This window comes from Camelus bactrianus, chromosome 10 (genome assembly GCF_048773025.1).
Source record: "Camelus bactrianus isolate YW-2024 breed Bactrian camel chromosome 10, ASM4877302v1, whole genome shotgun sequence".
In the NCBI taxonomy this organism is placed as follows: Eukaryota; Metazoa; Chordata; class Mammalia; order Artiodactyla; family Camelidae; genus Camelus; species Camelus bactrianus.
The window spans coordinates 69739278-69766438 of NC_133548.1; the positions used below are offsets into that span (position 1 = coordinate 69739278).

Here is a 27161-nt window from a genome sequence, read left to right on the forward strand (position 1 = left end):
AAGTAAATGGTTTCATGTATTTTTTAAAAGGTCATCTATGAGTTTTGAGTGTTCGTTACTTTCCTCAAAGAGCGAAGATGACACAGACAGTATCATTAGTTCAGGATTTAAGTGAACAACTTGTAAAGTTTCATTTAAATTATGTTTTGGGATTAAACAAAAGTGGGTAATATTCTTCCACTTCAAAAGTTGTGCCTCGGAGAGAAGAGTCAATTAAATTATAAGATTCAAATGTTTAAAAATCTACATGTTTTAACAGTCGTCCCTCAGTATCCAAGGGAGATGGGTTCCAGGAGCCCCCAAGTGTACCAAAATCTGCAGATGCCCAAGTCCCCTAGATGGCCCCTCATGTCCACAAGTTCTGCATCATGGATGCAGAATCCATGCATACAGAGGGTTGACTGCATATTTATTGAAAAAATATCTGCCTGTAAGCAAACCCACATAGTTGAAACCCATGTTGTTTTAAAGGTCAACGATACTTATAATAGATTTGATATTAAAACATCATTCATAATGTAAGTCATAAACACTGTTGGTATGCTCAGTGTCAGTAATTCAGTGATTCTAAAACACTAGAGGAGCATCCAGGAAAATCATCCTCATCTAGCAAACATTTAGGAGAAGTGTTTTCCAAAGCTATACAAGTGATTTCATTTTTCACTAAGGCAAGTAAAGCAGCAATCATTTCCTCCCAGCTCATTACCCACAAAGCAAACAAAACAAAACAAAACCTACACGCACCAGAAAACCTAAAAATGCTAAATGCTATTCTCCCATAAGTAATCACTACTGAAATCACTCATTAAGTAAACTCACCATCAAAAATCAACCTTAATCTTAAATCCCAATAGGAAAGTCCTTATTATGGAAAAGTAATCTATTTACTTTTCTCCACTCATAATGAAACGAGGAATGTTACTGAGGTTGTGACTTGACTGTAAATGTGAACAAGGTTTTCATATCACTGGGATATTGGATGGTTTGAAAAGGAATGTACAAACAGCCCTTGCTGCTAGTCCAAAAGATGCCTTTTATGTGAATTAGAAAAAAGGCTGTCCTTTCCCCAAGATGCTTTATTGCCAACAGCCAGAAAGCTGTGATAATGAGCAATGTAACTCTACCAACGTAACTGGCACCGCTGAGTTGTGCACAATTGTACCCAGAGTTCTCCCGAGAATCTTTATTTATTATCTTCTTTTCCTATGTATCTTAACTAAACCCACAACATCAGAGCTCAGGTTCTTAGGACCAAAAAAAAAAAAGGGAGGAGGCTCCTTAACAAAACTCCACACATAACAAAATGACAGTTAAAAAGATCATATATATGCCACTATCAACAACGATGGTGACACAGCTTCAACGAACTGGTCTTAATTGTGTCATAAGGCTATCTGATTTTGAGACCGCTGAACCTTGCTCTTTCAAATATAAATAGATTTTTATAACTGATAGTGTACAGAAAACTTAAAATTCACATTAAGAATATACATGTAATGCTGATTTATGCTTACTAACAGTACCATTTAATGATCAGAAAACAAAATCTGGTCAGAATCTTCCCAGTTCTAACTTTTCAGATAAAGTATGTGCATAAGACACTGGCAGCTTTTACAGAACACTAAAGCTGAAAGTTGGAGCACTTCTAATACCCAGAAATGTATTTTCTTTGCTGCATCAGAAAATCATCCCAGAAGTCAAAGCCAATAAATATTCTTTCTAATCGTGCAGAGATGAATATAATGAGCTATACCATCAGCAGACTACAGTGCCAAATATGAAGACTGTTTAAAATCTTTAAAATTCCACAAATTCCTGGTATGGCAGACCTCTAAAATTCAAGAATTAAAATTTACAAAAATAAATACCACTCTGACACTCAAGGGACATCTTCACTTTAAGGCCTTTGTCACAAATCTGAATCTTTATTGTTCTGAAATAAATGTTATAAACATAACTCCAAACAAAAACTTCAATATTCAGTCTCAGAAGAGGTGTGGCTCAATGCCCATCACATGTAACAAGAAAACTTCCTTTAAAAAAAAGGAAAAAAAAGTACTATGAGAAGTCTTTCATATGGATGAAAATGCACCCTTTGGATTTTTTTTTTCCTCGTCTCATTTCGCTTGCACACACGTGGGAAATCAAAAGGTTTGCATTTTCTTCACAATAGTTCTTGCTATGATGTTTGACGAACTTTTTGCCACTCAACAAATTCATCGAGAAGAACAGGCCCTAGAAATAGAAGAAATCATTTTTGTTAGAATTGTGTGAATTCACCTCTCCAACTATAAAAAAACAAACCTCCCACAAGCTGTGATGCTGACAGGACTGAGCCTCCCCTTCCCCAGGTGTTCTGCTTCCAGCGTCCCTCTTCTAATTAATGGGTACTTTCTGAGCTGTTTCTTTTTGGACATAAGGGACTTTTCAGAATAGATATTTGTAGAAAGCTCCTTCTCAAGGTTTAAGTGTTTCATGAACACTCTCCAATAACTAAGTCAATATTAACCTCTTCCTTTTCCTAACTGCCCACAGAACTCTGCTGTTTAATTATTAAACAACCTGAAAAGCTTAAGGAAGTATTTCTGCTACCTCATGAAGAAGTGGGTACGTTTGTTAAAGGTGTGGCTGTATTAGAGACTTATACTTTTCTAGTAACAGGACCTAGTATAAATCTGAATACAAAGCAAGTGCTTAATAAATACCTAACTTAAGAACTACTGAAAAAAGCTATTTTTATAATGCAGGGGGTTCAAATTCATTGACTTACAGAAACCAGGTAGGCAATTTAAATGAGCTCACTGTTTATTTTTTGTCAACGTAGGAACTCACTGCCACAAAGAAATATGCTTTCCCTAGTCTTCTTAAAACACAGCCCTCTGGTGGTTTCGCTTTTTCTCTGGCTCTTGATAGACTTTAAGAAAACAGCACGCTGTATGGAAACCAGCAGGCTGGCGTAATAATAACTGACAGCTGAAAAGCAACCTAGTTGTTGGCGTTCTGTGGGCCAGCAAACTTGAAAGCCAGTCCAACATAAACCACTACCTGGCTCCAGCCTAATTCCTATAAAAGAACTCAGGTACAGTTTTGTCACGATTTTCTAATTTCGCAAACAAATCTGGAAGCTGTAATTTTACAGAAAATCCCAGTTATAATGTTGACTTTAATGCACATGAAAATACACATCTCAGGCCATAGGTAGTCCTTGGGCTGCCAGTTTACTGTGGCAAGGTGTCATTTCTAAAATATTAAATTTTATAGCATTTTGTTGGGGGAAGATACAATATATATACGGAGAAATAAAGTAATCCCTTCTTCGGTATTTTATTTATTTGGTGTCACAAAGGTAAGTTCGTAATTTCAGTTAACATTTGTAGGAATGTATCTTTTCTGTGTAACCCTTCACAACATGAAAACAATGCATGCAACCAAACTGGTGGTGGGACAAAAAAAATGCATGGTTCTAGAGAATTTGGCTTATCTAATTAATTTACCATTACTCCAAAGATCTGTTTTATGCATTCTGGACTATCCACTGAAGAGTATGGACAGCTATTGTAATGTGAAGGACTGAAAAACTGTAAATATTTCATTACCTATTTACTCAATAATTTCCAAGAGAATTGGCTCCGATCTTATTTGCCATACTTTTAATGGGTTATTATGCTATTAACTTTATAAAGCTTTTGCTATTATAGCTGATATTCTGCTTTCTTGTTTTTTAAATCATGACTGCACTCTTCTTACATAAGGAAATGCCAGGGAAGGCAAGAATAAAGGAGAATTTTAGCCTCCTGATGCAGAAATTATAGTTTAAATTTAGCTATCATGCTCTGCTGCTGAAGAACTGAAAATATTTCATTTACTAGCACAGACTGATAATACTGCTCAATCTAAGCTCTCTGCCTTCCTCACCTGCCTCCCCTACACTTCCCACAGGACTAAATAATAAGTTACTGTAAAGAAGTTTAAATCCTTTATGGTAAAGCGACACACATGCATATTCTCATTTAATAGTTTTAAGAATTTTATTTTGAGAGGAAAACATTGTATTATACTTACAAGCACCATCTTCATCATAGTTACTAAGATCAGCATGGACCGTTCTGCTGAATTCTAATACATTGTACCACTGATCTTTGTTCATAACACGATACTTTGATTGCTGCAGAAAATGATATAAATATTTGGATTATAGATTAAGCATTATTCATTAGGATTTAACTTCAATACATGGAGTTGTAACATCTTTTTTGTGATTTAGTCTTTCCTAAAACATTTATTCCACTTTTATTTAAATTATTTGTGTTTCTAAGAGAATCTTAGGGGCATTTAGATGTTAACATCATCAAATTTATTTTTATCTTTATTTTTCTTTCATTTTTGAGGAATAACAAGGGCATCGAGGGCACTAACAGAAAGGGTAAGACTCAATAATTTTTTAATTTTTACCAATTGATATGCTTGTGTAATCGCCAAAGAGATTAACCTATACAATGTTTCTTACTTCCAGTAAGTTCCCCCTTGCTGCTTCTCACTGGATCATTTCTTTGAATAAGATTTACTGGTTAGCCACATTTTGAAGTTGGCATCTTTGGAGACAATGGAAACGGTATAGACTTGGGTTCAAATCCCAATTCAGCTACTTAACTGAGTGACCTTGGGAAAGTTATTTAACAACAGAACCCCTTTCCTCATTTGCTAAGTGGAGATAAAACATAATTTTAAGTGGTGTTATGAAGATTTTAAAAGATAATGTATATCAAACAACCTCCACATAACAAGCACTTGAAAATACTCAGTTATCTCAAATGGAAATATTTTTTTACATTGTTATTTTTGTCCAAAACTACTAATATGAGGAAGACTGATAACATCCACCAAACAATCTACTTTATTAAGGCTTGAAGATTTAAGTGTACAAAGAACTCATTCACGTAAGACCCTTTTATACCGTTGTCTCTTATCACAAGCTTTAAAAAAACTACTCTGGAGAGCTCACTGTGATAAACAGTCAGCTTCATGAAAAATTATTTTCGAAGCAAAAGCATCTGTATTCAAGAAATGATGAGAAATATACTAAAAAATTGAAAATAAAAAGCACAAAAACAGAAAGAAAACCAAATAAATCAGTGGAAAAAGGACAGTAACTTCTTCAAACCACCATGCATAGTAGGTGCTGTGATGAAACCTTCTAAAAGAATACTTTCCTCATAAATTCAGCATACATTTTTTAGTAATCAGTACATTTAAGTACATTCTCATATTTGTGAACATAAAATATTATAAGCTTTATTCTAACTCTTTAGATTAAGCTTATGATTTAATACTACAGTTGGTTCTCTTATATGGATTTTTTTCAGCTTAAGAGCTGGTGTAAGGAAAAAACCCGAGTTACAAGTTTGAGATTTGTGCACTGGTATCAATTCTCTGCTATCAAAAGCCCAAGAAATGAGTTTTACATGAAGAACGTCTGTGCTGTATTTCTCAAAGATTTCTTTTTTATTTATCTTTTGGGGGGAGTCAGGGGGTGTACTAGGAATGGAATAAAAAGAACTTACCTACAGAATATATCCATGAACATGAACTCATGTCTAAAACTGACAATAGATTGTACACATTTTTAACAAATTTTCAACCACTTAAGTAGATTTTTTTTTTAAAGCACAGCATTAAAAATCTACTTGTTTTTCCTCAATTAAAGGTATATTTCCAATCAGATTAAGTTTTAAAATATTGTTTTTAAAATAATAACACACACATACCTCCAGGTACTGGTAAAATACTGAAAACAGTGGCCATGTCCTACCAAGCAGAAGAGCTAACATAGACTTAGCAGTATCAATATCAAGGCTTCTCTGATCTTTATCCTAAAATATAAGTAAAAAGATTTTCCTAAGTGTGGTCTCAAGATTAAAAAAGTATTAAAATTACAAACATAGAAATTCCACCTACCCTTGCAAAATCAAAGGCATATCTGTAGATATTCTTAAATGAAGAAATATCATTCAACTGTGAGCGCAAAAAGTCAAATTTGTTCTGTAACTTTTCTGTGCAGTCACACCTTAAAAAACCACACATATTATATAATTAAGAAAATTAAAGAAAAGCATCTTTGGGAATTAGAAGGAATGCATTAAAGAAAAAAAGACACATTTATGAAGTTAATTTAGGTTTAAAATTCTCTGATTTAGAAATTTAGAGTCACAAACTTGCTGCCTTGTATCTACAACCTGGCAATCAATGCAAGTTCACTCCAATAACTTTCCTTAAAATAAAAAAAAAAAGAAAACTCAATCAAAAAACTCCAATAAAATCACAAATATTTGATAAAAAGAGATGTTTGTTTGGTGAAAGAGATTAGTCATGATTGGTTCTAAAAGTTTAGTACATAGCCCAGAGGAAATTAATACATCATATTAGTGGTTCAGCCATAATTCAGATTCCCGCATTTTTAGTGAACAAAAAAAATCAAGGTAAATCAGTGGTAGCACCTAACTTCAAATAAGGTACATGTACAAAAGAATGCAAACAAGTTATTTCTAAAGATAAGACATTAAACATAAGAAGCTAAATAGATGGAATGCTCAAAAGTAGTTCCTGCTTTCTGACTCTCCCTGGGTTAACATATTCCACTATTTAGCAAGAAGCAAGGCAGACAAAGCCTTTCACAATTGGCACAGATCCTCAGTCTCATCCCCTGCCAGGTCCCAGTATATCTAGGTATATTTCACTTACCATTCCCAAGCACCATCGCTATGCTGTAGGACATATTATTTCCTCCACTTGGTATGCTGTTCCTTGAACATTCTGACAAAATATTACTCATCAAAACCTAACTCACATTGTGCCCTGAGACCATCTGATTCCCTTCAATCAAATTAGCTGTACCATCATCATCTACTGTGACAAACAGTATTCTACTCAAACTGAATTAGTACTCATCACATAGACACCTAGCATTCTCAGATTTAACCAAGATTTGCACTATTCTAAATCAACAATGTGATGTGTAGTTACTTATAGCTTTATTAAGGTATAAATATTTTCAATAAATTTCTAATGTTGCTTAAATCTTGCATTCTTAGGATAAGCCAAATTGGTCATGTTATCTGTTTTATACATTGCTAGATTTTTTGTTATGTTCATAAGAGAGACTGGCCTGTAAATTCCATTCTTTCACACTCTGTTAGTTTTATTAAACAAGCTTACAGCATAAGCCTCAAAAGAAAAAAAAGTGAAATGAGAATTAGTACCCCTTTTCTGTTTTCTGAAAAGTTCTCTGAACACTGGAATGCAGATTTATCCAAACTCAGCAGCTGAAAAATCACCTGGGCCTTTTCGTTGAAGGACAGAAAACTTTTTAACTACTAAATCAGCATTTTTAATGGCTATAAGCCCATTCAGATTTTCTATTTCCTTTTGAATCAGTTTTGGTCATTTATATACTCTTCTGGTAATTTATTTCACATATAGTTTTATTTAAATATGCCAATTAAAATATTTATAACATTTTCTAATATGCAGTATTATACATTTTTGCCATTTCTTTATTTTTCTTGATCACCTTGCCAGAATGTCTTAATTCTCTCAATTGTAGCTTTTTTCTATTTCACTAATGTCTGGACATCTTTTTACCTCCTGTCTTCTTTCTTTGGGTTGATCCTACTTCTAACTTCTTAAATTAGATACCAGTTCATTTGGTTCTAGGCTTTTTTTTCCTCTTTTAACATAACATTTAAGGCTACAGATTTCCCTCTAAATACAAATTTAGCTCCAGCCACAGTTTTGTAAGTATTATTAGTTTGATTATTCACTTGTAAATGATGCCTTGACAAGACTGGTTTCAGAGGAGTGGTAGGAATAGAAGTCTTATTGGAATAGATTTAAGAGAGAATGAGAAGAGAGAAACTGGAGGAAATATGTACTTTCAAAGAGTCTGGTTCTAAAATGGAGCAGAGAAAAGAGGCACTAACCAGAGTGGGACAGAGGCACTAACCAGAGTGGGACAAAAGAAGGTTTGCTTTTTAAAAAACAGATACAAAAAAAATAATAAATAAAAAATAGATAAAAGAAATAACTTCTGCTTCTAGGACAATGAAGTAAACGTTCTCTTCCCACCCTCGCTCGCTAATACAACTAAAAACCCTAGACATTATGTATAAAACATAAGGAGACCCTGAAAGTCCTCTGGAAGACAGTACAGTAGTGTATTCCTTGGGTTTCCTTTTTGCCTCCTCTATCCCAGACTTGAAGCTGAAGGAGTCAGCAAAACGGAAATGCCGATGAAGACAGACAAAAAAAAATTCTAACAAACCCCTGCTCTCCCTCTAGCCAAAAGCAAGCAGTTCCATCGCTGAAGGAACAAGACCAGCATCCCAGTGTGTCCATGGAGCTTCATGGAAAATAAGGAAGCATCAGTGGAGGCCTAATGGGTACCTATGACTCATACATGCTGAACAGTAATGGGGACTTCCTTCCTTGGATGTCAATGTATGAAGAGTGAGAAACTTCAATTTCTACCTGCATCTGGAAGTAATGAGATAGTGACTTCAACTTTCTCTGTTGTAATGGTATTAGAGAAAGCTAGCTCAAACAGAAGGCTTAAATAAGATCCAGATTTTCATAACATAATGCTCAAATCTTCAGGTTTCAATTAAAAAAAAAAATCACTCACCACAGCAAGAACCAAGATCTCAAACAGAATGCAAAAAGGCAATCAATACATACAAACACTGAAATGATAAAGATGTTTTTAGGATTACTTGACACAGATTTTAAAGTAGCTATTATAGAAGTGCTTCAATAAGCTATCATAAATACAATAGAACAAATGAAAAGATAGAAAGTGCCAGCAAGGAATTAAAAAATCTAATGAAAGAAATATATAAAAAAAGAACCAAATGGAACTTTTGAATTATAAAATACAGAGCAGATTTAAGCCCTAATATATCAATAATTACATTAAATGTAAGTGGTCTAAATATACCAACTAGAAGACAGAGATTGGCAGAGTGGATTAAAAAAAAAAAGAAGACCCAACTATATCCTATTTAGAAAAAACTGACTTCAAATATAACAATATAGGCAGACTGAAAGTAAAAGAATGGAAAATGATATATTGCATAGACATTAATCAAAAAGAAAGAAGGGGTGGCTATACTAATATCAGCTAACGTAAACTTCAGAGTAAAGAAAATTATCAGAACAGAAAGGACATTACACAATGATAAAAGGTCAATCCACCCAGAAAACAACAATCCTAAATGTGTGCACCAGACAAAAGAGCTGCAAAATATGTGAGGCAAAAACTTACAGAACTGAAACAAATCGACAACTACAGTTAGAGATTTCAACACCTCCCTTTCAGCAACTGACAGAACTAGACATCACATCAGCGTACAGAAGAATTCAACACCACCATCAGTCAACACGATCTAACTGACATTAATAGAACATCCTACTCAGTAGCAAGAAAATACCTATTCTTTTAAATCCTGAGCCATAAAACAACCTTGACAGATAAAAAGGATATAAATCACAGAGAACGTGTTCTCTGACCACAATGAAACCAAGTTAGAAATAACAGGAAGATAAGAGCAAAATCTCCAAAAACTCAGGAACTAACAGGCAACTTCTAAATAATCCATTGACAGCAAGTCTCAATGCTGAGTAAAAATGAAAAAATTCATCAAATTTTGTGAGACACAAAGCAGCGCTGAGATGAAAACTTATTATACTAAATACATACATTAGAAAAGAAAAAGTCTCAATCAGTAATCTAAGCTCCTACCTTTGGAATCTAAAACAAGAACAAAATAAACCTAAAGCAGACAGGAGAAAGCAAATAATGAGCAGAAGTTGATAAAACTGAAAACAGAAAAACAAGAGAAAAATCAATGAAACAAAGATATGATTCTTTGGAAAAGATCAATAAAATCAACAAGTGTCTACCAAGAGTGACAAAAAGAGAAGACAAAAATTACCAATATCAGGAATGAAACAAAGGATATCATTACAGACCTGCAGATAACAAAAGGGTACAAATTTGACAAGTTAAGATGAAATGGACCAATTCCTTGAAAAACAAAAAAATACAACACTCACAATATTAAATAATTTGAGTAGTTCTGTAACTATTAAAGAAGTTGAATTCAAAATTTAAAAACAAAAACAACTATGAAAGAAATCTATGGGATCAGATGGTTTTAATGAAGAATTCCACCAATCTCTGAAGACCAATTCACTTTATAAAGCCAGTTATTACCTTGTCACCAAAACCACACAAAGACAGTATAAAAAAAAAAATCATCACAAGGAAAAAAAATTACAGCTATTTATGGTGATGGATGTTAACTACTTTTATCGTGGTGAACATTTTGCAAAATATACAAATACTGAATCATTATGTTGTACACCTGAAACTAATATAATGTTATATGTCAATTACATCTCAATAAACAAGGAAAAGAAAATAAAATTACAGACTAATCGCCCTCATGAATCCTCAACAAAATATTAGCAAATAGAATTAAACAGTATATAAAAATAATTACACACCATGACCAAGTGGGATTTATTCCAGGTATGCAAGATTGATTCAATATTCAAAAATCAATGTAATCATATCAACAGGCTAAAAAAAAGAAAGAAACTACATGATTATATGATTTAACGCAGAAAAAGTATTTAAAATATTTAACATCTATTCTAATATTAAAACTCACAGAAAAATAGCAATAGCGGAGAACTCCCTCAACTTGATAAAGAGCATCTACAAACAACCTACCAGTAACACACTTCATGTAGTGAAAGATTAACATTTTTCCTCTAACATAAGGAACCAAAAAAGGATGCCCACTTCCACCATACTTATTCAACATAGTAGAAGTTCCAGCCAATGCAATGTCAAGAAAAGGAAGCAAAAGACATAGATCAGTAGAAAAATAAAACTGTCTCTATTTCACATTATAATCATATGGCATGATTGTCTATGTAGAAAACCCAAGGAATACACATAAAAAAAATCTTAGAGTAAGTGAGTTCAGCAAGGTCGCAGGATACAGGACATAGAAAAATTAATTGTATTTCTATATATTAGTAACAAACATGTGGAGGCTGAAATTATACAATCTATTTATAATCGCTCAAAATAAAAATGAAATATTTAGGTTAACTCTTACAAAACATGTACAGGTCTTGTATGTGAAAATTACGTAAGACTGATGAAGAAAACTTAACACCTAAAAAAATGGAGACCTATCTATCTTCCACGAATTGGAAGAGTCAAAATGGTAGAGATGTCAATTCTCCAATTCATATGCAGTTTAGCAAGAACCTCAGTAAAAATTTTTATAGATAGAAAAGATTATTCTGAAATTTTATGAAAAGCAAAGAAACTGGAGTACTTAAAACAATTTTGAAAAAAGATGAATCGGTCTACCTGATTTCAAGACTTAGTACATAGTTACAGTAATCAAGACCATGTGGCGGTGGAAGAATATTAAGACGCAGATTAACAGAACACAACAGAGAAACCAGAAAGAGACCACACAAATATGTCCAACCAATTTTTGACAAAAGAGTAAAAGCAATTCATTGGAAGAAAGAGCTTTTTCAACAAACGGTACTGGTGCAAGTTGACATCCATAGATAAAAGGAATAAACCAAAACCAGTCTCATAGCTTTTAAAGCAATCAAGTCAAAATGCATCACTGATTTAAAAGCAAAATGTAAAAATACAAACCTTCTAGAAACAAACGACAGACAGAAGTTCTCAGGATGTAGGGCTAGGCAAAGACTCTTACACTTAGAAGCACCTAAAAAGGAAGACCCGATAAACTGTACCTCATCAAAAACCCTTTTGCTCTGCAGAAGTCCTTGTAGGAAGAAAATACAAGCTATAGATTGGGAGAAAATATCTGCAAACAACACTTAGAATGAAGGACTTAAATCTAGAATATAGAGAAAACTCTCAAAACTCAATAGTGAAAAAAACACTTTATCCAGTATGTCTCTTAGCCTCTCTTTCCTATTTTCTTCAGATATTACAGACCACTGAGTCCCATTTTATCTACAGCTGTCTCCTTTGTAGCTCATCTACTGAGTTTTAAATCTTTTATACTTATAATTTTAGAAGCTTAATTATCTGAAATCTGATCATCTGAGATCATTCCTTTTTTCTTTAAACATTATTAAATGTAGTTTGTAATTTTATACTGAGACTGTGATAATTCAAAATACTAGCATATTAAAGATTCTGATTTTGAAGTTTAAGATGTTTCCCAACATGTTTAGTGATTGCTGATTGTTAAAATTAATGATTACCAAACTTTTTTCTGCAGAAATTGAGGCTTCTGTTTAAAATGCATTTCTGTGCAGAAGAATTGCTCCACTTAACCCATGGGAGTACTATCACCTGGAACAATTCTAAAATACATTTTTGAATTGTGTCATACAAATAATGAATTCCAGCCCTAAATCTGCATGACAAAGAGCCTTTGACTAGGAATTCTCTCAGGTAGAAGCCCTTTGCCCCTAGTGGTATGCAAAACCAAGTCCAAGCAATCAAGTTTCCATCTGTTGGGCAGGTTTGTCATCAATTGACTTAATGGGAGTTTTTGATCTGATTCTCACCCTACCAGCACTGGCAATTTGTCTCCAGTTCCCAACATGCATGACAGCTTAATGGCCAGATCCCAGGTGAATAGGAACAGTTAGGTATTCTCAGGGTAAATGCCAGCTCCATAGATCCCTATGGAATCACCAAATCTTAACAATGTATGGCCTCTGATTATTTTCTTTAATTTATGGTGAAGTCCAGGTATGCTTTTTAAAAGATGTTTTAATTTTTATCCAATATTTTAAGTGTTTAACATGAGAAATGGTTTGTTTGCACATTTAGGATGCCATAATTGCCAGAAATGGAAATCAAAATTTGGAAAAATTAACCATTTGTCTGGAGCCTAGTTTCTTATGAGTGAGTTCACAAAATGTTTCCTGCAGAAATAAGAAAAATTTATTCATACCATTTATTAGAAGTTTATTACTATTTCAATATGTGGCTTTTATTAGTGCAAAATTTCTTCTAAAGTTGAAAATGCAGTTGACTTTTCTACCAGAAGAACATGCAAAAGAAACAAATTCTCACATTATATGCTGCTATAATAGTGTTTGAAAACTGGGACATGAAGTCTTCAATATCTCCAGAGTTATCAACTGAGAATGTTCAGAAGGTACTAATATTAGAAGTAAGTAGTCACATGTACTCCCTTCCCTATCCTGATCTATCTTAAGTAGGGGCCTCATTTTCTAAAGCTTTGTAGGTTCCTGAAACAGTGCTTTTCACATTTTTTTTTAAAGTGATGTGACTCACATTTTCACACAAAATCTCAGGCAGCTTTTCAGCAAAATCTCATGCACAATCTTAATAGACTGACTTACTTAATAGCTTCGGGAGGACAAACAAGTTAAAGGATGCTGCCCTACTTTCAGAAGTTCTTTCTCTCACTACCACTGGAGTTTGAAAGTCTCATGTCATTAACATGGCATAGAGAAGTATTCCAAAATTATTTGTTAAATAAAAGTATGACTATCAAAAATAAACCACAAAGTAGATGATATATTTATTTAATTACAGAAAGTTTCAAAATTCCTATCTGGGGAAAAGTTAGTGGAAAACTGTAGTTCAAACAAAACTCTATAGTACATAAACAGTGACTGACAAATCTCTAGAGAATCCAAGAAATTACAATTATTTCCCAAATATTTTACATTCCTTAGGTACAAAAAGCAACAGTATTACTTAGGATGTGATCTTAGCTTAAGACAGAGATAAAGAATGAAGTTTCAAATCAAACAGAGACCAGTTAAAATTCCAATTTCTCTATGTCCACTCATGTGGCTTTAGGCAAGTTACTTAACCTTTTCCAGTCTCGGTTTCCTCATTTTAAAACCACAAAAACAGAAAGAGACAACCATATGATTAAATGAGAATCATATGTTAAATGCATAGCACAGTTCTTAGCTTGATATGCTCAAAAGGCAAATGGCTTAAAAATCATCTACACATCAGTGGCTCTGTCCAAACAATTTCATACCATTCCTGATGGCTTATCTAAATCTTCAGTAAAGGAACTAATAGACCAACTGACAAATAATGCTTTCTTCTTGGAGAAGAGTGAAATAAACAAGAGCACAGACTTCCACATGTATTACCAACATCATAAAGACTGTGAATGGAGCTAGCAAAGCCAGTGAACGTACCCAAGCAGTCACTAACACAACACAACTCTTATAGTTAATCTAGCTGCAAAATAGACTCAACAAGAGTTAATAATGTCGACACCTCATAACTTGGAAAGTTTAGAAAGAGTATTTCCCCTGAACTAAAAAGTAATGCATACTTAACTAGTGTAGTATGGAAAGCAACAGATAGTTTTTTGAGTAACACTCCCGTAACACCACAGATTTTATGAACACTGGCACAACGCGATAGCACTCTCCAAGGCCACTGCAGTTAGAATGAGTGGAAATGGGTTTACATTTGAACACTAGGACTTGAGAATTAATTTCCTGAGTATTGCCAAACATTTGATTACGAAGGGAGGATTTTGAATTTCTGCTTCATTCAAGACCTTTAAAATGAAAAGAAATGTTCATTTATGTATAAGATCTAAGTGAGGTTCTCTTCCTTAACCAGAAAGTCCCAGTAAGTAAGCTGTGACACACTGAGGTGTAACAGGAAGAATTTTAATCAGAGTTATGGGTTTAGACCTTTCTATGAATCAGGTCTATCGACCAGAACAATACAATTAATCCACCTCTGGGGTTATTTGGAAATGTGCAGAGGGGGCATTTTTAAACTAGCACGATGACCTTGGGAGAGAACAGAGGGGAAGAATACTAATGGCAATTAGTACCTGGGTCCCAAATGCTAAATGAATGATAGTCATACGACACACACACCATAGCATCCAATCCACTCCATTCTTCCACCTCCACTAAAAAAATTGTATAAATGATCCACATTCCTCTCTCTTAAAGAAAATGAAGCCATTCAAGCCTTTAATCTTCAAAGTCCAATGCTCAATATGGAGACCGGAAGGCGCACAACTTGTAATCTACCAGCAGACAGCTTAGTCACTAACATTCTTGTCAGATGCTATCCTTTTGCCTTTTTCATCACTATAATCAAGTATAGTCTTTTCAAAGTTCCATGCTTACAATTTTCTCTAACAGCATGGTAACATCACCCTTGCTCCAACACCAAACTTTTAGCTAGTAGATATGAGGAAGTTCTCCACTCCAGTAAAGTGCACGGGAATAAAAATTTTCAAGCAGCCTTGGAATCTTGCATCCATAGACGTAAGGAAAAAGATCCATATATAACATTTTGTGTGTAGCAGCAAATGTGTATCTTTAATGGGGATAAGTTCCACAGTTTTCATAAGGTTTTCCAAAGAATCTATGACTTTAAAACATTTTTTAAAAATTCCCCTGTTGAAAACTATTCCCCAAATCCTTCATGATTCCTGTGCTCAAAAATCTCTGATGGCTTCCCAAGCTAAAACATACAGTTTAAACTCTCTCAACACACTAGCTAAAGCCCTGCATAACGTAGCCATCATCCCAACTACCTGGAATTTAAAACTATCCTGTCGATCTTCTTTACGTTCCTTTTGATTCTAACACACCAGACATGTTTTCCTTTCTCAAGGCCTGCTCAGAACTTCCTCTTGAAACAACATTATCCTTTATCTTCAACCATCAAAATCCTAATCATTCAAGGTCCAGTTCAAATGCCACACCTATAGTAAAGGCTCCCTCTTCCTGTCTACTCAGCTGAAACTAACCTCATGAGCAGCTGTTCTTCCATAGTATTTCGTACTTCTACTCTAGCACTTGTCACATTCCACCTGCGGGTACAGCACTGCAATGCCTTGCCTGCCCTACTAGAACATAAATAAAGGGCAGGAGCTCTGTTGTATGCTTCACTGTGATCACCAGTAAGCGGTACCTTACATAAAACAGGTGCTTGTTGTAAATATCTACTAAATTAAATACGATTTGAAAGGGAATTTGACTATTATTAAATGATGATGATAACAACACAGAGCCAAATACCTGGAAAGTTTATGGCAGTTACAATCCCTGAAACTTAGAAAATGGCATTCTAGTCCAATTATATATAAATTCATACCCATAAATTCCTTCAAACAAAAGAGAAAGACAATTCAGTTATGGAAGTTTTATATGAATAACAGCTTTAAAATAAATAAATGTAAAAAAAAAAAAAAAAGTCTGCTATCCTTGACCATAGTTTGTTTTAACTACCAGACTGTTTCTACTCTTCACAGAGCTCTACTGAAGTTTTCTGAGTGTTAAAATTAATTAATTTGAAACAACTGATAACTACACTAAAATGACTTAGGAACTATCAGATAATCATGCCCAGGTTAAATTAAATCCTAAAAATATGAAAAACCTATAAAAGGAACCAAGTTTGTGAAATTTTACATTTTATGATTATTATATAAAACCAAGTATAGTAGGCAATTTCAAATTTAAAAAAAAACTAAGACTTTTATAGACTCTTTTGTCTCCCTTGGTTTATATTTTAAACTGTTTTATTCCTAGCAAGTCTTGTACAAGATTCAGAGAGTAATAAGACTTAGCCAAATAAGAGAAGATACTCTGTACTTCACACAGCAATCTAGATCATGGGGAAAAAAAAAAGCTATCTTCCTAGTCAAGAGTGGTTGCCTAATTTTAGGAGCTTCAAGACTCTACAGTATAGAGTTCTTGGCAGATGGGCAGAGGATAACAAATGAAACAGAAACCTCTGGGTCAATTTTAAGTGCTAAATAATTGCTTTTATTTTGTATAGCCTGTGAACTTCCTACCAGAAAGATGTGCTTTATAAACAACATGTTCATGGGTTAGTCAATTTCCCTAGCATACATCCAAGGCCATATGCTGCTAATTATTCAAGAATAAATACTAGAAATGCCTTGTGTTTACATATTTCTGTTATACAAAGGCTTTTTATATCAAGTTATTCAAAAACATAATTATTTAATTAGAAACTTTTGCTTTAAAAATATAGAAACTCTTGTTAGCTGTAATATTTTAAAAACCAATATACAAAAAAAGGAGTAGGAACAGTACAATACTGCAAAGCAATTACAACGCCAAATAAAATGTCTTACAATCAACGAGTCGTGCGACAACCGACAAATTTTAGTAAATCAGGCTAAGCTATATGAAACTAGTTTATTTTCTCTGCATACTCTTTTGTATATTTTATCTTTCTCTAAAACGTTAATTAAATGGTGGGGAATAGCTCGAAGAATTTCAGAATCAACATTATTTTAATCTGGCATGTTATGACACCTAGATGAATGGTAGAATTCAGCCTTAGTTGTAAATACTATGATTTAAAAAGTTAATAATTGGCCTCTACTTTATAAAGAATGCTAATGTATATACAAAGGAATGATACAGTAGGAAGTATAGCGTGGTAGACTAGTAGTCAGGAAATTTAAATTCTAGGTCCCAGCTTTGCCACTAAGGAACTATGTAAACTTTGGCAAATATTTTCTTCACCTCCCTGAGTCTCAGACTCCTCATCTTACCTACAAATAATGGAAGTGAGAGGGCTGATTTTATGTTCTATCCTAGAAATTATACTTTGGTTCATATAAGCAAAGGTTTTTACATTAAACAAAATAAAACATAATATATGTATAAATATCTATATATTAATTCTAGTTAAAAAGGAGAATCACAAAGCATTAGACACTGAAAATCCAAATTTTATACTAAATTTTTATCATTTAAGTTCCATATGAACAAATACAATTAAATAATCAGGTATTTTGAAATTTAAGGAAAGGCAAACAAGGAGTAAAGAAAAGTTAAGTGTGTTAATAGAAGCATAATCACAACAGGAAACCACATGGCTAATTAACTCCCAGTTTTTGGCTCAAAAATCTTATAAATCAATGCTTGCTCTAACTATTTTAGAATGTTGATTATTAATAACTTCCTGCATGAACATTAGGAACATGACATAATAAAAACTTAACACATAATTACTAACCGATTCTAACACTAAGCACACTTTACTCTGGAAAGCCAAAATCAAATTATTTTTATAAAGAAGCAATTTTATAACTTATAAAAGTGATCAAAGGCAGCATCTTAAACTGAAAGTATACAACTATAAACAGCTAAAAGTTGCAGGGGAGCTAAACATTTCTACTTTTGTTCTGTATGAGAGTCACTGGCAAAAAAGACATAATCAAAGTGTCATGTAATTCTCTTCAAATTCCTTTTTTAAGTCAAGTATAAAACTGAAGAGAGAGGAGGCCTCAGAACTTAGAACTGCCAAAAGAACAAACTCCTCTCATAGTAGAATTCTATATTCTGAGAAGGAAATCCCTTATTGTTCACACATCCTGTGAATATATAACTTTGATCATGAACCTCTAATTCGCCCACCTAGAGAGTCAGTGAGTTTTAACAGGTTCTTAGGTTCTTTATTAGAGAATAGGAAAAATGGGTAACTGTTCATTTTGCCAAAAACCACAATATAAATTTTGTCAATCCCAAACTGATTGTTATATAGAGAACCAATTTGATAGTTTTAAGGTGAAATCTTACTCCTGAAAATTACGAAGCACAAAATATCAATTAAGATTTTCAAATAGGCCATCAAATTTGTTTTTTAAAAAAATGTCTTACTGTAATGAAGTCATCCCCTTTAACCATTCTTCCTTGGTAAAAAATCCCATGCTTTCAGCCTCCAATTTCCACGCTAAAACTAACATAATAATCTGGAAAGAACAGAACATAAAGGATAGGGGAAAAGTCAGCATAGAGATAATCATGTCTATATTTATCACGGAGAGCATTTTTATACAACCATTTCCATCCTTCAACTATTAAAGAGTACAATCTCTGGAATTCTTAACTGTAAAGAAATTTAGATGGGCCAATTTCTTAAAAGCAAAAAGTTCTAAAAGTTTCCAAAGGTAGAATCTCTCTTACTCTGTTACAAATGACATTTGCATCAAGAAAGAGAACACGTACCCAACTTAACTTGATTAAAAATATCCTAAATGAAAATCTACAATATTCATGAAGAAATAAAATCTTAAAAGATTAATGTGTTCCAATTTTCAAAATTTATAAATATGCTATACCCCATTTGTATTCCATTCTACTTAGGAATAAAACATACATTTTCAGGTTCAACACCAATGTCTTCACAAAATTTTTCCATTCCTTCTGGCCCTACAACTTCATCAGGACCTTCAAAGACAAAAATAATTTATATATTTTATTGTTATAATTTAACATAAAACATGAAACATAAGCCACTGTGCTAAAGGCATCTATGAATACAGCATAAAATTTTTTGCAAATAACTGAATTTGAATTCTGACATATTTTTGATAAAGTATAAATACTTGCTACTGAACTTGAAATTTAAAATTTCTGAGATACTCTTTGAACACCACAATACAAACTATAATTAAGGAAATAAAAACAAAGCAGTATTAATATCAATCACTAGTTTGTACAATAACTTGAACCTCCCCATTAAAAAGACATGTATTGACAGCCCTTTCTGAAGAAAATTTTTGGCCATGCGTGAATATAAATAAGCATAAGAAGGCTTGAGCTTCTCATTCTACTAGAATGTGTCAGTGCCAGTATCAACCCACAATCCAAGACAGTAAACAGAGAAGAGTATGTGTTTCTTACTAAAATAGAAGGTCATTCATTACCCTTCTGAAATATACCCAGGTAAAATTTAATATTTTAGATATATTATGAAAATGACGACTTAAGGAAATTACTACATTCAGATTCCGGAATATTTCTCTTATCATCTTGGTACTAAAATAGACAATAAAGCATTAGCATTATGCTAGCCTAATGTAGAAATAAAAGTTTAACCCCTCAATTAGCTATTTCTATTATTTTTCCAAAAATTAGACACTTTTCTTATTTTTTCCCCTCAGTAACACTAAATATAAGTCAGTACACCAATTTTCGTATTTTCTTATTTTTTGTTATCAGATTCCCGTAAAGTAATAACATCATTGCTAGGTCTCCTTTGTGACTGGATAAAACAAGTTTGTGACAACATGGATGGACCTCGAGGGCATTATACAAAGTGAAAGAAGTCAGAGAGAGAAAAGCAAATACCTTATGAGCTCACTCGTATAAAAAATCTATCCAAAAAAACTCGTGAAATTCATAAATACAGAGAATAGAACGATGGTTGGCAGAAGTGGGCAAAATGGATGCAGATGGTCAAAGGGTACAAACCTTCAGTTATAAAATAAGTAAGTAAGGGATGTAACATATAGTATGGTTTTGCATATTTGAAAGCAGCTCAGAGGGTAAATCTTAAAAGTTCTCACCACAAGAAAACAAAATTTGTAACTATGTGTGGTGATAGCGCGTTAAGAATTACTGTGATCGTTTTGCAATATATACATATACCAAATCATTATGTTGCATACCTAAAACGAATATATCTCAATTATAAAGTCAAAAACAAATTTTAAAACAGTATGAAATATGATAGAAGTTTGTTTACCATACTTGGCTTTGGAAAATACAATCTTACAATGTCATTGTTGAAGTAGCCAAGAGAAACTTGTTTTCCTTTGTTAAGGACTAAAAATACTCCAGCTTTGTAAGTCACAGACTAGCCCAAGACTGCTCAGGTGGCACCTGACCTTGCCATCATTAGTTCATAAGCACAACATGAAGCCAATGTCCTATGGTTTTTCTTAATAGAAGAATGGAGCCATCCAGTAAGTGACTAGTAAACTGTTTTAGACGAGGTCCAGGGTGTTAAGCTGGCGTTAACACATGGTCTGAAACCAAAACTTTTAAAAAATTTTTTGTTTTAAATAAATACTGCACCTATTTATGCACTGAGGTGTTAAAAGGTGAAGGGGAGGTAATTATAGGGCACTTTCACTTCCTAATATATATGGAGGTTTTTTATATTAGAATGTGTTAATTACATAATTTTTTAAAAGCATACATGTAATATTAAGCTGTAATATTATCATGTAATATAACAATAACCAAATGTGCAGCTTTATATTACATGTGGTTTGGATGAAAGTAAAAATCAGATTAAAAACCTAATGGAAGAAAACAGATTAAGGCATGATTCTAAATTTTTCTAGTATAACAAGAAAGCAGACTTGCCCTCAAAGCTGTCATCATTAGTAATGAGAAGAGAAAGCCAAAGAGTCATGTCAAGAAATATCAGTTGCTGTCATAAAATTATAGCCTCCCTAGATAATGGGAGATTAGTTAGTGATAAAAATTTGATTAGAATCAAGTTAAATTATGTTATATAAAGATATAGAAGACTTTTTTGTAAATGTCACGTGACATTCACAAAGCAATGCAAATCGCAACAACCTAAATCTAAAACAAGGTCTATACCAATGTTCTTTTCCCCAGATTGCACAACATTAATTATACTTCTGAAACAAACTCTTCCATTAAAACTACTCCCAGGGTAAAACCTCTGGAGCTGAATTTAACTAACTCTTCAGGCAAAAAATAGGTTTTCACTCGATTTAAGAAGTCTATCTTCCTCCCCTTTGTTTTTGTATTCTTTTTAAGACTTTAAAAGTACCTTTCCACTTCCTATGCTTTTATTTAGTAATATTACTGAATCCTTGCTAATGTAAATATCACTCAAGATGAGAGGTCTTATGAAAGGGCAAAACCATCATCACACGTGACCTATAACATTATATTAACAAGATAAGTGGTAAAATGTTAAATCTGAAAAAAGTTAGTTTTCTGATTTTTTTAATAACCGTAAGAAAGGTTTCTGGCTATATCTGCAGTGCCTAAAACCATGCCAGCCATAGCAGATGCTCAAGAAAAACAAGCTGCTTAATGAATGACACAGCACTTTCAGCATAAGGTACATAGGAGCTGTACTGTTAATCCTGGAACAGTACTGTAAAAACACATGATCAGTAAATCCGATGCTGCAATATTAGCCAACGCTTAATGAGTTCAGACTGTATACCAGGTACAGTGCTAAGTGCTTTACGGCATTATGTCAGTAGGCACAATTATCGGCTCCATTTTAATAAGGGACATCCCAGTTACTGTTTCTTTGGCGAACAACTGGCTCCTCCTTGTCAATTAGGCTTCTGCCCGAAGAAATCTCTAGAGAGGCCTTCCCTAGTCGCCTTATTTGAAAGTCCATTCAGACTCTCTATTTTCTATCCCTGCACCACACCAGGTTTATTACTTTTATAATCCTCCACAATCTGTAATTGTCTTCCCCACTATAAGGCAAGTCCCCCAAGGGCAAGGATCTTGTCTGACTTGTTCACCATTTCATTCCCAGCACTCAGCACAGGGCCTGACACATAAGTGCTCAGAAATATGAATCATTCAGTGAATGACAGAACCTAAGTTAACCTCAAGTACATTTAGTAATATTTTCCTCGTAAAAAGAAAACTAGCTGCCATGCAGATATTTTAAAAAATAATAATCATTACAGGACAGTAGTAGTTAAAAGCTCAGGCTTTATAATCAGAATAACCTAGCTTTGAATCCTGGTTCTTGTCACTGTATGATCTTGGACAAATTACTTGATCTAAGCCTCAGCTTTCTCATCTATACAATGAGGGTAACACCGCCTACTTAATAGAATGGTCATAAGGGAAAATTATGTAATTAGCCAAATGCAAATACAGGAAATAAATGTTTGAATCTTATGCTACCCAGGAAAGTCCCCAGTAGAAGTAAAGCAAGTAATCATGAAAAAAAAAATGACTAATTAAACCTTATGGTGCCTAGTAACCTCCAAAGGTAAAATGAGTGACTTTTTGATTCTATATATCATATCATACATACCAGTAAAACTGGCATGTTAAATACTGGGTCAACATTGTAAATGGAGGTCAAAAGAAAATGAATTCCTTCTATTTAATTTGGGTTAGTGGTTGTCTTGGGATGCCAGTAATAGCAGTGTTTCTGGTCTAGAAAGAATCCGTTCTGTTACTAAACAATTTTTAAATTATACTTTTGGGATCTCTCAAGCTGGGATCACTCAGCTGATCCCAAAAATGAAGTTACTGTCGCCCAAGATAGTCTTATTTTCCACACAGTTAGCCTAAACCTAAAATTCAGAGTACACTTGAGACCTTAACTTGATTAGCACTAGATATAAGACAATGACTACATATACACTGTATTATGTTAAACATTTAAATACTCCGAGAATGACAGTGATAAAAGAGAGAGAAACACAGCCACACACACACACCCAACCAGGTAGGCATGTAAAAGAAAGGAAACAAGTTAGGAGAAGGGGGAAAAAAGGCTGTAAAATCAGTAATTCCAAAAGAACTAAATCATTCTGAGGGGAAAAAAATTCATGTAAGTTTATGAAGAAGTTAGAAATAAATGGCAAACAAGTGTTCTTTTTCATATTAACTCATCCATCTCATTCCAGGCCTTGACTTTTTACCTCTAAACTACAGCCTCTCCCTAGGCCTAGAGCTTTTCATCCACCACTTACAGGATTTAGCCTCAGTCAAATTAGCTTCTTCAAAAGCTTTTCCTGACACTTCCAAGGCTGTACTAATATCAGTGTGTTTACTTTCTTATTTATTATAGCATCTCTAGAAGAAGTAAATGGCTAAATAGAAATTATGCAAAAGAGTAAATATGCTGTGCAAATGAAATGGTATCTCTGAATTTTAAGTCTTTTACCATGTCTCCCAAAAGTTCCAGAAAATGTCAATTTATGGTTCAGAAAAATTTCAAAAGAAAACTGAAAAGAAAAACAAGAACTATAAAAAGTATAAAATGTTTTATTAGACACTTTGCTTTCCAGAATACCAACTCTACTATAGCCAGTGGATGTAAACCAGTAAGTGAACCTGTTCACAAGTTTTATTAACAGTAAACAGACTTCACCTCTCCCACTAAACATATACTGAATTATGTATTTACAGAAATATCAGCCTGAAGGGGCACCAAATTCTTAGTCTACCCCCAAACCTCAGTCTTGACTCTGATCTCAGCACACAGCACTAACACACAGCAGGCCTGCAATAAATAATTTGTTAAATGAACCAAAAAACGTTTTAAAGCATGTGACTGATATCTTCTTATATTAATTTCATTACCTGCATACTCATAAAACCAAGCCAGGCACTTCTTGCTTGAAAAATGTTCCTCTCCACTTATTAGTCTAGCAGGGGGTTGGGATCTGCAATAGCTTAGAAAACACACAAATGCCTAAGAATTTTATCAAGTCTCAACTTTCAGTGAAAAGCTAAGTTCAATATGAACTACTTCAATTCAAACTAAACAAAGCAATTTTTTTTTACAGTTGGTGTTACAGAAAAAAAAAACTGGAGTTGTTAATTATGTGCAATTTGAAACAGTAATCCATATTTAAAGATTTCTGACTAAAAAAAACCCAAATGCTACTTTGCTCACTATCAAATTCCAAAAATATCACTAAAATTACTTCCCCCAGACTTCAAAAGACCACACAGAAGTTCAACCTAATGGTCTCTATACAGGCTTGGTAGTTGGGAAGGTATAAATCTTTATAGTGATTCTTCTGCAGATTTGCATGGAAATCACATTTGCATATAATTCGAAAATGAATCGTACAAAGTATAGTTTGATACTCAGTGAATTAGTATTTCAGAATAGTATTATATATTAAAAGTTGTTTATCATCTATTAAGCTTTAATGAATATTTAAAGATAAAACATAATTTAGTACCTAAGGCTATATAAGATTCCACAGATTAAAAAGGAAAAAAAAAAACCTAATAGACAATAACAGTCCAAAAATTGGGCCAAAGCTATTAATCCCAGAGTCTGTTTATCTTTTTCATAAAACCATTAAAAGCTGAGAAGTTCATAAATGGCCTCTTGGATTTAATGAACTTAAGAGAAACTTTTCTCAAGGATCTCAGTTACACTACCAGGGACGCAGCAATGCTGTAACTTCTGCAACTAAATAATGTAATGTAAAATAAGGGTTCCATACTTAAAATTTTAAGTTGATAGAGCAAAGTATCACCTGAGTTCTAATAATACTGACTGCTCAGTTATTTTAATGTGCTTAATTTTTAAAATGTTGATATATCATACATTTTAGATGTGCTATTAGTTAAAGTATAAAAAACCAACTTGCTTCTTTCATAAAAATATGAGGTAGTGGAGTAACTGCCAAATTCTATGAATTACCAAGAGGTATAAGAAAACAGCAGCCCCTTTCACGGTAACAGGCCAAGAAATAGCCTTGGGTTCTTTTTCAAACACAGTAATGAAGAAAAAAATTCAACCAATTACAAAAAGGATGATGCAGACTGAACAAGTCACCTACCTCACATTTTAAGCAGATCTCTCTTAAAGGAGATCTCTATCATCTCCTCTTTATAATGCTGGCTGGCTACAGTCTTCTTTCAATGGTAGCATCTGAAGCTGTTACATTAAGTGCCAACCACTGATACAGCTATCCAATAAGGGGATTTTAAAAACCCACTTCGCACACCTAAATTGAAATGATTTTTTTGCAGCATAATGTGTTGCTGTAATGCCTCAATGACATGCTACAGAGGGATCAAAGAGCAAAAAAAAACTACAGCTCTGCCTTGCTTTCTTTTTCTCCAAGAAGATAAAGAGAACAATAGCTCTCAAACTATTAATATTTATATTGAGAGCTAACAGCATCCTGATGGCTGGAAAATAAAACGCACGCAGGGCCTTTCCAACTCTGCACTTAAGGACTTGGGGCAGGTGGAGGCACTGTACTTCCAGAAAATGAGATTCCAGCGATCTAAAGGCCTCCTGCTGGGATCGTCCCGACCAGTCCATTCCAAATACTAAGTTTAGAGGCCAATTACAGCATAAGGAGCTTTTCTTTCTATCATTCCCACAGCAGTTATCAGGTCAAGATTCCTCGTGCTCTACAAAGAAATTCTAGAAGCGACCCTTGCATAGATCTGTACTCACTTTTAGGTCTAGAAGGCAGGCGGGGGAGGGATTAACGAGTTGGGGGTAAGGGGAAAGAGGGCAATTTGCACACACACTCCCTGTTTCCCCACCCTCCCTGGCACGTAGACTCCAACGCGAGTCGACTCCTGGAGTCCCTTCGCAGGCGCCAGCGCACACATCGAACACGAGGTGGAGTCGGGCGCAGAGACTCGCGCGGCTCCGCACCTCCCACCTAGGTCTATCCGAGAGGGGGGTCCCCTCTCCCCAGCCCGAGCCCCGAGCCCCGGCCCGCCTCCTTTTCCTCTTGCAGCAAAGGAGGAGGAAAGACTGAAGGGTGGGGGAAGGTGGTACCTGGAGATTTTACACTTTTTGAGGCCTCCGTCTTCCGCTACGGCTGCTGCCACCCCAGGGGATTTTCTCTTCTTCTTCACCGGCATCTTCCGCCCTCCCCGGCAGGGCGGGCAGGGGAGCCGGGGAAGGGGGTCGCTGTCCGCTGAAGACTCCTCAGTGCTGGCACCCGGTTCCCAGAGACAGCAGCAAGCGAAGGAGCAGAGTCGCCAGCCCGCCCCAGAGCGACCCAGTCCGGCCGCTGCCCGTTCCCAGGTCCCCTCCTCGCCCTCCTCTACTCGAGGCAGCGGGTACGCCTTCGCCGCTGGACGCTGCGGCTCGGTCACACCGGGAAGAGAGAACGCGGACAGCGCGGAACCTCCACCAGTCACTGACTAGGAGAGCAAGAGGCTTAGTCTGACCCGGATGCGAATCGCCCGGGGCCGGAAGTGACGCAAGCGCAGAGCCGGTCGCCGGGAGGGGAGCGTTTCTGGTTGGTCCGGGCCACTGTCCGCCCGGGTCGGGTGCACTGTCGGGCGGCCGCGAATGGAGATACAGAGTTTTATTGGCAGGTTGACCGCCTTTGGTTGTCCAGGGTATCCCGACCTTTCCATACGAAGCTTTGCACTCCGCCCTAATGCTGATGGTCAGCGCCTCAGAATTACTTATGAATCCAGTAATACTCTGCAGTTGACGTTAAAATTTAAAAAAAAACTGGTAAAGTAAACTAAGTTTCACTTCTGGTCTCTTCCACGCGGTAACCTCACGTTAATTGTTCCCCGCCCCTTAAATGCAC

At 34.7% G+C, this 27161-nt stretch overlaps 1 protein-coding gene across 5 annotated transcripts; it reads right to left on the reverse strand.

The window, feature by feature from the left end:
- Positions 1 to 1891: 1891 nt before the first annotated feature.
- Positions 1892 to 26802, reverse strand: DCUN1D5 (defective in cullin neddylation 1 domain containing 5). 5 transcript variants are annotated; one of them, XM_010953185.3, is made up of 8 exons: positions 26390 to 26800; positions 24208 to 24299; positions 19247 to 19317; positions 18748 to 18839; positions 5956 to 6064; positions 5766 to 5870; positions 4063 to 4165; positions 1892 to 2235 (listed from the first exon to the last, which is right to left on the reverse strand). In XM_010953185.3, the coding sequence occupies exons 1-8, from the start codon at positions 26473 to 26475 to the stop codon at positions 2180 to 2182; spliced, it is 714 nt and encodes a 237-aa protein (XP_010951487.2). In that variant the 5' UTR covers positions 26476 to 26800; the 3' UTR covers positions 1892 to 2179. The 5 variants fall into 5 exon arrangements, with proteins under 5 accessions (XP_010951487.2, XP_045371340.1, XP_045371342.1 ...); XM_045515384.2 differs by lacking the exon at positions 24208 to 24299 and having other exon boundaries at positions 26390 to 26801; XM_045515386.2 differs by lacking the exons at positions 18748 to 18839; positions 24208 to 24299 and having other exon boundaries at positions 26390 to 26407.
- Positions 26803 to 27161: the final 359 nt, after the last annotated feature.

What these genes read in the sequence shown, in the direction of transcription:
- DCUN1D5 (XM_010953185.3), bottom strand. Translation starts at nt 26,475, where the DNA reads ATGCCGGTGAAGAAGAAGAGAAAATCCCCTGGGGTGGCAGCAGCCGTA. An exon ending in TATTTTACCAGTACCTGGAG is followed by an intron (nt 4,166 to 5,765) that starts GTATGTGTGTGT and finishes CATTTTCTGCAG; the next exon opens with CAATCAAAGTATCGTGTTAT. An exon ending in CTATGATGAAGATGGTGCTT is followed by an intron (nt 2,236 to 4,062) that starts GTAAGTATAATA and finishes TTCTATTTCTAG; the next exon opens with GGCCTGTTCTTCTCGATGAA.